The sequence below is a fragment of the Sesamum indicum genome, linkage group LG8 (genome assembly GCF_000512975.1).
Source record: "Sesamum indicum cultivar Zhongzhi No. 13 linkage group LG8, S_indicum_v1.0, whole genome shotgun sequence".
Lineage (NCBI taxonomy): Eukaryota > Viridiplantae > Streptophyta > Magnoliopsida > Lamiales > Pedaliaceae > Sesamum > Sesamum indicum.
In genome coordinates this window covers 18,672,934-18,682,936 of record NC_026152.1, presented here as the reverse complement: position 1 = coordinate 18,682,936, position 10,003 = coordinate 18,672,934, and the positions used below count along the sequence as shown (strand labels likewise).

The 10,003-nt window shown below is 37.4% G+C and overlaps 2 protein-coding genes across 3 annotated transcripts; both read right to left on the bottom strand.

Annotated features, from left to right (window-relative positions):
* On the bottom strand, positions 299–3,876 carry LOC105169306 (heat shock 70 kDa protein, mitochondrial-like). The gene is made up of 6 exons (XM_011089681.2): positions 3,629–3,876; positions 2,838–2,905; positions 2,678–2,756; positions 2,027–2,593; positions 1,321–1,941; positions 299–1,203 (listed from the first exon to the last, which is right to left on the bottom strand). The coding sequence occupies exons 1-6, from the start codon at positions 3,701–3,703 to the stop codon at positions 583–585; spliced, it is 2,031 nt and encodes a 676-aa protein (XP_011087983.1). The 5' UTR covers positions 3,704–3,876; the 3' UTR covers positions 299–582.
* Positions 6,414–9,971, bottom strand: LOC105169305. 2 transcript variants are annotated; one of them, XM_011089680.2, is made up of 6 exons: positions 9,857–9,971; positions 9,623–9,741; positions 8,370–9,428; positions 7,500–7,579; positions 7,056–7,320; positions 6,414–6,958 (listed from the first exon to the last, which is right to left on the bottom strand). In XM_011089680.2, exons 3-6 carry the CDS (start codon positions 9,112–9,114, stop codon positions 6,690–6,692), a joined length of 1,359 nt encoding a protein of 452 aa, XP_011087982.1. In that variant the 5' UTR covers positions 9,115–9,428; positions 9,623–9,741; positions 9,857–9,971; the 3' UTR covers positions 6,414–6,689. The 2 variants fall into 2 exon arrangements, with proteins under 2 accessions (XP_011087982.1, XP_011087981.1); XM_011089679.2 differs by having other exon boundaries at positions 9,623–9,932.

Below are 10,003 nucleotides of genomic sequence, written 5' to 3'. Positions count from 1 at the left end.
AATTTAACAAATAAAATCCCAAGTGAGACGATCTTCTTCAGTTTATAACAGTTTTGGGTTGCCTCATCAAAGTTAGACCTCCGCTGGATATACACACATAAGCTAAGAGATTATCACAACCAAAACAGGCTCTATTGCAACAGAAAGCAGACAAAGGAGAGATGAAATCAAGAGGGTGGACAGAGCGGGTTGAGCAAGAGATTAAGAGAGAGCACCGCTTCTTTAGACTTGGTTCGGATGGTGGGTCCTTGGTCCCTTTCGTTTGCTTGAAAATAGAACAGCACCTTGCACTTAATCCTAACAATACTCAAGCTTTTGCAATCTACTGAGAACTATTCCAAAGAAAAAGCACAAGTACAGTTTCTGGACACCAGATGAAATTTATTAAAGCAGTTAAAGCTTTATGGATCAATCAATTCCACCAGAAGATCTACCACTATGCGCCACCTTCAAAAAGTATCTAATATAGAAAAGCTTCTAATACAACCAAGCTATGGTAATTTAAATACAAGACCGCCAAGAAAACTTTGTAGCTCAACTGAATCAAATGAAATTTGGCTGACAGCTCTTGATCCCAATCATCTACTTCTTTACCTCCTCATACTCTGCCTCAGGTGCCTGGTCCGCACCCTGAGAACCCCCAGAGGAACCACCACCGGAACTGCCAGACATGTGCTGTCCAATCTTTGACACAGCTTTGTTTGCTGCGTCAAGCTTGGCCTTGATGTCATCGATGTTCTCCGTGGACATTGCACTTCTCAAATCTGCAACAGCAGATTCGATTTCTGATGCAACTTCGCTTGGAATTTTGTCCTTGTATTCATTCAAGCTCTTCTCAATACTGTAGATTGTGGTGTCCGCATTATTTCTGAGATCTATCAATGTCTTCCTCTCTTGATCCTTCTGGGCATGCAACTCAGCCTCCTTCACCATCTTTTCGATTTCATCTTCTGATAAACCGCCTGATGACCGTATGGTGATCTGCTGCTCTTTACCAGTGGTCTTGTCTTTTGCAGATACAGTAACAATTCCATTTGCATCAATATCAAATGTGACTTCTATTTGAGGCATGCCCCTAGGAGCTGGAGGGATACCCACAAGCTCAAACTCACCAAGGAGCTTGTTATCTGAAGCCATTTCTCGCTCTCCTTGCAGTACTTTGATGCCAACTTGGGTCTGGTTGTCAGCAGCTGTCGAGAATGTCTGAAAAAACAACAAAAAGAGATAAGAAACCAACCAACTAAGGCATGCACTAGATAATGCTGTAAGGCATCCTCACCCAATCAAGAAAACATTACATGAAATAACTCGTATACTTACCTGACTTTTCTTTGTTGGAATTGTGGTATTTCTATTTATCAATCTGGTAAAGATACCTCCCAGAGTCTCAATACCAAGCGAAAGTGGAGTGACATCAAGGAGAAGCAACTCTTTGACATCACCACGGAGAATGCCTCCCTGTATAGCAGCTCCCATTGCAACTGCCTCATCCGGATTCACCCCCTTGCTTGGGGACTTGCCAAAGATCTCAGAAACCACTTCCTGAACCTTTGGAACACGGGTCATCCCTCCAACAAGGAGCACCTCATCGACCTCTTTGGTAGATATGCCAGCATCCTTCAGACAACTCTTGCAAGGGGCCTTAGTCCTCTCAATTAAATGGTTCACCAGAGTCTCAAACTTGGATCTAGTCAACGTTATATTAAGATGTTTAGCACCAGATGCATCAGCGGTAATAAATGGCAAGTTAATCTCAGTCTGGGATGTTGATGAAAGCTCTATCTTTGCTTTCTCAGCTGCCTCTCGGAGTCTCTGCAGAGCTAGCCTGTCCTTGGACAGATCAATTCCCTCCGTTCGCTTGAATTCACTCACCAAAAATTCCAACAAAGCATTGTCAAAGTCCTCTCCTCCCAGAAATGTGTCACCATTTGTTGCTTTCACCTGCAGGGTAAACCTATGGTCAGCTCATAGAACTAGATCACCACCCCTAATCAATAGCTGGAACTGCTCAGTAAGCATGTCATACCTCAAAGACACCATTTGATATCTCCAAAATAGATATATCAAAAGTTCCACCTCCAAGGTCAAAGACAGCAACAAGGCCTTCTTTGTTGTTCAGACCATAGGAAAGGGCAGCTGCAGTAGGCTCATTAATAATTCTTTGTACATCAAGGCCTGATATTCTTCCAGCATCTTTGGTGGCTTGCCTCTGAGCATCATTAAAATAAGCAGGGACGGTAATCACAGCCTTGTTCACGGATTTCCCAAGATAGGCCTCCGCAGTTTCCTTCATCTTTGTCAAAATAAAAGCACCAATTTGACTTGGGGAGTACTGCTGTCCATTGGCTTCAACCCATGCATCCCCATTCGGAGCTCTAACAATCTTGTAGGGGACCATCTTCATTTCCTTCTGCGTCTGGGGGTCATCAAAGCGTCTACCAATTAAGCGTTTTGTTCCAAAGACTGTGTTGGTTGGATTTGTGACAGCTTGTCGCTTTGCTGGAGTACCGACCAAAAGCTCTCCTTTTTGACTGAATGCGACTACTGATGGAGTCGTCCGAGCACCCTCAGAGTTCTCAATAACTTTTGGATTCTGACCGAAAAATTATTTATAAATGAGTGAACCAATTAGTAACAACTAGTACAAAGTAATTATCAACTGATAATTAAGTGGCACCTTGCCCTCCATGACAGCAACACAGGAGTTTGTAGTACCCAAGTCAATACCAATTACTTCATTTCCAGCTGGTTTTGTGCTGTATCAAGACGAAAGTTCATTTAGAACTCAAAAGGCAAGATTTTGCCAGTAAGTTAGGGAATTACGAAAATACATATACCTGAAAGGCCTTGCAAGACCTGCCCACTTGTTGCCCAAAGCCCATGATGGCTTGGCGTTTCCGTTCAACTGAACATAAAGTACAGAACATAGCATTTAGCAACAGCATGAAATTTGCTAACATGTTTGTAATGTCATGAAACCAAAAAAAAAAAAAGTGCAGAAGAAAAGATCCTTGATCCATCACGTAGTGAGATCACATCATCCCACAGATTTGGAAATAGTTAGCAAAATGATTACTAACTCCCATCAACCAAAGCAAAATACAGTAAAGAACAAGAAAGATACAACATCAGGAAAGGGAAGAACTAGGAATCCTTCCCAACAAATTTGGGATATACACTATATCCTAGCATAAAATATAAAGACCTAAGAAGACGATAAGATAAACAAATAACAAATACGAAAAATTGTTCAAAGAGCCGGATACGTATTTATGGTAACAGAAAAAACTCTTTACCTTAATTCACCAACTTAAGAAAAAAAAAAGAAAAAAAAACAAGAGAATGGACATAAACATACTACTATCCTCTCTCTTTCTACTATTATTTAGGAAGCTCGATCTGAGCTAATAACCGCAAAAAATAAAAACTGAGCAAAGAAAAACAGTATCTAATCCAGTAATAAGTTTCCTGACGGTACTACCGGTGAATAACATTAAAACCCATCAGATAGTATCTAAACCAGCAACAAAAGCGTTAGATCCAACACAAGCTCACCAAAAACGAAAAAGAGAACAACACTCGATCCGCGAAAACGAAAGAAAGAAAAAACTCCCTAACAGAGACGTACAGTTTTGAAAGCAGAAATAGGGGCGGAAGAAAATTCACGGCGACGGAGAGATCTGAGAAGGACGGCGGTCGCCATTGAAACGAGAGTCTGCGATAGCTGCTTCCGAATTTACTTTCTTCTTTCTTCTGGGTCTGGGGCGATTGAGGTAGGGTTTAGGGTTTATGGAAAGGAGCTTCAGAGAGAGAGAGGAGGCGCACAGAAATAGGGGAAATTGGACTTTTTCCAGCGAAAAAATAAAAAAAAGGAAATGATGAAGAGAAGAATAGTGTTAGCTAGATCAAGTCCGAATGTTCTAGACCCTGTACCGCCTGTGGACTGGATTGTTCCACAAGATAACATTATTGTTACCATTAATTACATTTTCTCCAATCAGATTTAATATAATTATACATAATTTTTTTATATTTTTAAAAATTATATCTAATATTCTTAAAGTTCGCTTTCGTCTAATAAATTGATCTTTCTATTGATTAAAACTCATTAAATTTGTTGATATTAACAAAAAAGTTGAAAAATATGATATTTATCATTTATTGACTTAAAACTAACTTATTGCAGGTCAAACAATATTTTTCGCATTAAATTACCTTCATAACGGTGAAGATATACCTCATCACATGCATTAACGCGTGGAGACGTATGAGTGTAATCTGGTCATAAAAATATTTATTTCACCTGCTATAAGTCAGTAATAAGTTAATCGAGAATAAATATAGATTTTTTCTGATTTTTTTTTATTAATATCAGTAAATTCGGTGGATTTTGCTAAAGAATGGAGTTATTTGTTAAGCGAAAGAAAACCTCATAGGTGCTACATATAATTTTTCATACTATAGATGTTCTACGTGTAATTATAGCAAATTTTAGAGGATAAAAGTGTAATTATCCCTTATTATTATTACTACTATTACGCATCACATAATAATATATACTATACTTAATACAGTTGCATAATTTAAATTATATTTAATTAAATAAAATATATATGACCATGTATGCAAACGTCTCACATTGGTGTAAATGAAGGTTTTGAGCAGATATAAATTTCATAGCATTCTCTCAGTAGCAAGCTTTTTTGTTTAGAACTAAATTGGGAAGCTTGTACGAAATCAGAGCAGAACAATACCTCGTGTAATTGGAAAACCGATCGAATAGCAAGCTGCATTATTTATCATCGCGTGCGCAAATGAGACCATGTGTCTATTTCGAACGCTCATATGAGGATTGATGATGTAGGCAAATATAACTGTAAGGTAAATAATATCACACGTAATAAAACACTAATCGAGTAAAAAATAAAATCAAATTAATAAAAGTTATTGATAACTTTTTTTAAAATATATATATATATATAAAATTTTAAAGGAGGTGGAGCTGGACGTAAGGATGAGATTGAGAGGATATAGTCGTGGAGGGGTATACAACGTTGGTTCAACTTCAACCACGCTTTTGCTGCTTTATTTTCGTGACCCTCTCCACCGCTTTTTTCTCATCAATACAAAACTATTTTTCCTGAGTGTGTGTGTGTGTGTATTTACTTATTTCTCCAAAAAGATACACAGACCACCCACTCCAATTAATAATTGGAAAATACAAGAATTCAATTAATTTTTTTATTATAATTATTTAACAACATGAAATATTAAAAAATTGGAATGAATAGTAATCAATAATGATCAAAATAAATTAATTTTAAATATACAATAGAGATAATTTAACTAAACAATATCGAGATTATTCTAAATACAATAAGAAATATGTATAAGTGTATTTCGATCTATTCGTATATTTTCTATCAAAAGTAGTTACGCTGAGAGCTTGAACCTCATTGGGTTAGATCGGATGAAATTGATTTAATTCGTATGCTTAGGCAAATAAGACTATTTATTATGTATAATTACATATTTAATTAGAATTATTAGAGCCCAATATTAATAATGACCCTCGATCTTATTTATAACAATTTATTGGATAATAAATCTTAATTTTTAGATGTGATACACAATTTCATCAATTATTATAAATCAATATTAAAAATATCTTTTCTCAATTGTGTTCCACCCCCCCCCCCCCCCCCCCCCCCTCTCTTCTCTCTCCATTTTTGTCTCAATATATTTTTGCTCCCTACGAATAATAATCAGACTAAAAAAATACATGCATGATTATAATAATGTATTTCAAATTATAATAGTTAAACAATAGAATATTACTTCTTGCTTTTGGACTTTTAAAAATATTTAAGTTTTTTATTAATTACTAAACTACCCTTATACGGTGAAGATATACCTCTTTGCATGCATTAATATATGAAGACATGAGAATAATTTGGTTATAAAAAGATTTATTTGATTTGCAGTAAATCAATAATAAGTCAACCAGGAGTAAATATAAATTTTTTTTCAAATTTTTTTGTTAATATAAGCAAGTTTGGTGAATTTTGACTAACGAAATGACTTATTTGTTAGACAGAAGCAAACTTCATGAGTGCTAGATATAATTTTTTAAATTACAAGAATCTACGTGTAATTATACAAAATCTCAGGGGAGGAGAGTGTATGAGATTAATTATTATTCAATTTTCCACCACACTCAATCTCATCACGCCTAATTTTATCATACGAATTAGACGAGCCCTTATCATATGATCAGTCACACACTTTCAACTGTACATCTATTGCATGGTAGGTGTGATTAGTATTTAGATATCTGTATAAAAGAAATCTAAATAAGAAAAGCTCAACATGTTGACAATCATCTTATCGAAGTTCAAAATTCAGAGACAACATATCATGTTAGAGCTCCCATTTCATCAGAAAAGAAAAAATGTCTGTACAAGCAACTCAAGCTTTCAAGAAAAAACATGCAAGAATCACCTCGGATTTAGCAAGTAACAAATTGGAGTGCACATAAGTTAGCAGGAAAGATCTATGATAAACTTGGAAAGAACAAACAAATTATGTCCTAAAGCGAAGCCTCGAATGAATTTCTTGGACGACGATGAGATTTTCCGCAGTTGGTTGCACGTGTGAGATGATCCGTCTACCTTTCTACTAGGTACAGGCTAAAGCCGAAGATATCCTCCTCTCTCGGATCTTTCTCCACCACTCGGACTTCTCCTAATGAAGGATTTCCGAGTTATAGACAAACTTCTTAGCAAGAGTTGCCTTCTTCGCCAGGACATTACACGACTGTAAAGAGCTGGGAAAATGAAGCACAAGAGAACAATCACAAGCATGCCCGCACAGAGCATCATCACGTTGCGAAACCCATTTTTCAACTCAGGGTCTCGTTGTCCCGTCCATGGAACTCCTCCCACGTTCATCCCAAAAACTGTTGACAGAACCCCACAAGAAAGGATGTGATTTACATTAGGTTTCTTGACCAAATATGAGTACAATGACGTAAAAGTTTGATGCAAGAATCTAACCTCCAGTAACTATTGATAAGGGCAGAAATATGATGGAGAGGAAGGAGAGATAGTATAATTTTCTGTTTATTTGCTCGGCCTGCCAACTATCCAGCCCAGCCTGAACTGCTTTGACGCGATTAGCTATGAACCCTACATTCTCCTTTAGTCTCCTCATCCGCCCGATTAGCTCTTCTAAGGCGTTAATATCTTCATGGGCGAACCAGTCTTTTGATGAACACTTCTCCTTAACTCGAGGGAATACTTGTTCACCGTGTGCAATCACCTGAGTTTAGGCATATCGACATGTACATGTTAGATCACTATGAAGCAAGAACATGTGTTGTTAAACTTCAATTTGCATAGCGGCAAGGCTTCTCCAGTATTTCTTAATTACATGATCGCTGAAGCATATGTTTATAGACCTTCAAAGAGGTGGGAAAGAATGCATTTAAGGTAAACTACCTGCAATAGGCGCTGCAAGTCAAGATGCATTCTTGGGAACTTTCTGTCATCTAACATTTGCTTCTTCAAAGCAAAACCACCTGCAAATTGAAACGAATTGAAGGGGTACAGCTACGAAGGAAATAAATGTCAAACCATCAATTAACCAAGTTAGTTAAGAAATATGGAGAAGATCTCCGAACCATTTTAAGTGGTTTGAAGGTTGCATGCCTGATTTTTCACATCGAACACTTTATTTAAAATATTTCATTGTTCTTTATTTCTTGATCCATCATCTACTAGGATATAATCATTCTTCCTACATGAATCAAGTGTTTTCCGCATTCTAAATGACTTTTTCTTATCTCCGTTTGCTTTTGATTAGACTTTGCTTATACACCACCTTCATGCTTTTGTGTCTTATTTATTTTGTTTACGCGTATGTATTACATATAAGAGAATGAATCGTCTGTGGAGAAACTCTTTGAAATAACACCAATATGTAAAATGTAATGAGTCCTAATGAAGTACTCACAATCTATTCTTCCTCTTAACCAACATGCTGGTTTAAAGTAGTTCCCGTCCATCCCAAAAATATCTCGAGAGATACACATTCAAGTAAAGCTCAATCCGGTTGCTAGTAATATATGGATGGGGGAAGATAATAAGAGAAAAAGGCGCAACGACCAAGCAGTCTAGATTCTAGAATAACAAGACCAGGCCAGCAGAATAACCATTGAGATATAGCAATTCAGAGAAACCTACAACTTTACATAGCAAAGGAATGAGAACATAAGGCATGGATATGCTGAATTCAGTGAATACGGCAGAATACAGAGGCATGCAAAGATTAGCGTTTTCAATAACCAGCTTATGTTTTGCACAACATACCTCTGTCCAGCTCAAACTCTACAGCGTCCAGCTCGATCTCAAGTTTGGTCACAACATCTTGGAGGTGATCAACGTGTGTATCAAGTATGTGAACCACGAGATTGGAAACGGATCTAGGCACGGGATTATCAGCTTCCTCTGAATGATTCATAGTCAAGAGAAATTCTAAAACATGTTCCCTAATAACAATTCCTCCCCTGTCCTTGTCTTCAGTACTGCTATAATTGGAACTTTCCACAACTGGAATCTCTGACAGTAGGGATTCGTTTGCTGGCGAGAAGTCCAATCTTGGGATACGGCCTAAAGAAACTGTGATAACTGAATTCTCAGTAACTCTTGCTGCAATTCTAAAAGTGAATTTGCTATAAGCAGGGCCCGGTGAATTAACTCTGAATACAAGAGCACCATCTACATGCCCGCAAAATGGCCCATTGCTAATGAGCGAAAGTATGTCCTGAAGCTTCAGGGGCGGGCACAGAACGTCAATGATGTATTGTGCCGACTGTGACAGCTTTTGATTCCCTTTCGGGAGCTCGACATGATACCAACAGAATTCTTTGCCTCCACCTTGCGCAAGGTCCCATTCCTTGTCATAGTAATTCCCTTCCCCATCAAATATGTAGGCCTTTTGCCTTACAGCACCAGAATAACGCGAGTACTGATAATTATTCTCCCTACTATTTCTCCTTTGAGGCAATTCTCTATCCGCATCCTCTCCCTCACCTTCTACCTGGTTAGGCTCCATTAATTTCCTAAACTTTTATTCAACGATCAATCAACAATCCACAATAAAAGTTCCAATTGCTTTACACCACTTGTTCTACCTCAATGCCCAATTTCATTGTTGAACAAATTTGAGTACTTAACCACCCAAAAACACCTTAGCACCTGTTTCAACTCTATCACAAAGTTTGAAGCAAGTGATCTCCAACAGATTCAACTAACAACAAACTGTACACCTCCAAGCAATACCAAGATCAAGATAATCCACCACACTTGGCCAGAATATCTCCAAGAATTGAGGTTAAAAATATTACAGAATCACCAATTTATGCACTCCTGAAACACAAGAACCAGAAGAGGAAAAAAAAAAGTTGCAATCTCTCAGCGACCATCAAATTCAAGAAACATCTTGTCTAAACAACAACAGAAAACAAAGACAAAGCCCAGAGAAACAAATATCCACATCCCAATACATATATACATATGCATAATCAGGCATGCAATTATCAGAGGAAAGCAAAGGCTTTTACCTCATTCAACACAATCCACCGGAAAGTTCAGACGGCAAATCTTGAACGAGGAGAGCCAGATACAAAAAAAACAGGCAAACCCAACCGGAAAATAACCAATCTTGAAAGAGTGCTACTATCTTCCAACAACAAACACAAAAATCAAATTAGAAAAAAGGGATATATCAAACAAAAATATTTCTTTTATTTGCAGAAATGCGGAGAATCAGTGGTGGAGAAAAGGGGGATTCAAACCAGAGCAATCAGAGGCTAATTAGGGAAGGCAATGATGTATCCAACATGTTGATGGTGGTTTGGTTTGCTTGGAAGTCTCTTCATGCACCACTATTCCCATTACCTGTGATGAAATCAATTTTTTTTTTTTTTTGTATTATTACAACT

Bases quoted from the DNA above. Each gene is read 5' to 3' on its own strand.
- LOC105169306 (XM_011089681.2), bottom strand. From the start codon at position 3,703: ATGGCGACCGCCGTCCTTCTCAGATCTCTCCGTCGCCGTGAATTTTCT. The intron at 2,906-3,628 runs GTACGTCTCTGT...CTTTATGTTCAG, and splicing joins CTATTTCTGCTTTCAAAACT to TTGAACGGAAACGCCAAGCC. The intron at 2,757-2,837 runs GTATATGTATTT...GTCTTGATACAG, and splicing joins GGTCTTGCAAGGCCTTTCAG to CACAAAACCAGCTGGAAATG.
- LOC105169305 (XM_011089680.2), bottom strand. From the start codon at position 9,114: ATGGAGCCTAACCAGGTAGAAGGTGAGGGAGAGGATGCGGATAGAGAA. The intron at 7,321-7,499 runs GTAGTTTACCTT...GCCTAAACTCAG, and splicing joins ACTTGCAGCGCCTATTGCAG to GTGATTGCACACGGTGAACA. The intron at 6,959-7,055 runs GTTAGATTCTTG...TTCTGTCAACAG, and splicing joins CTTATCAATAGTTACTGGAG to TTTTTGGGATGAACGTGGGA.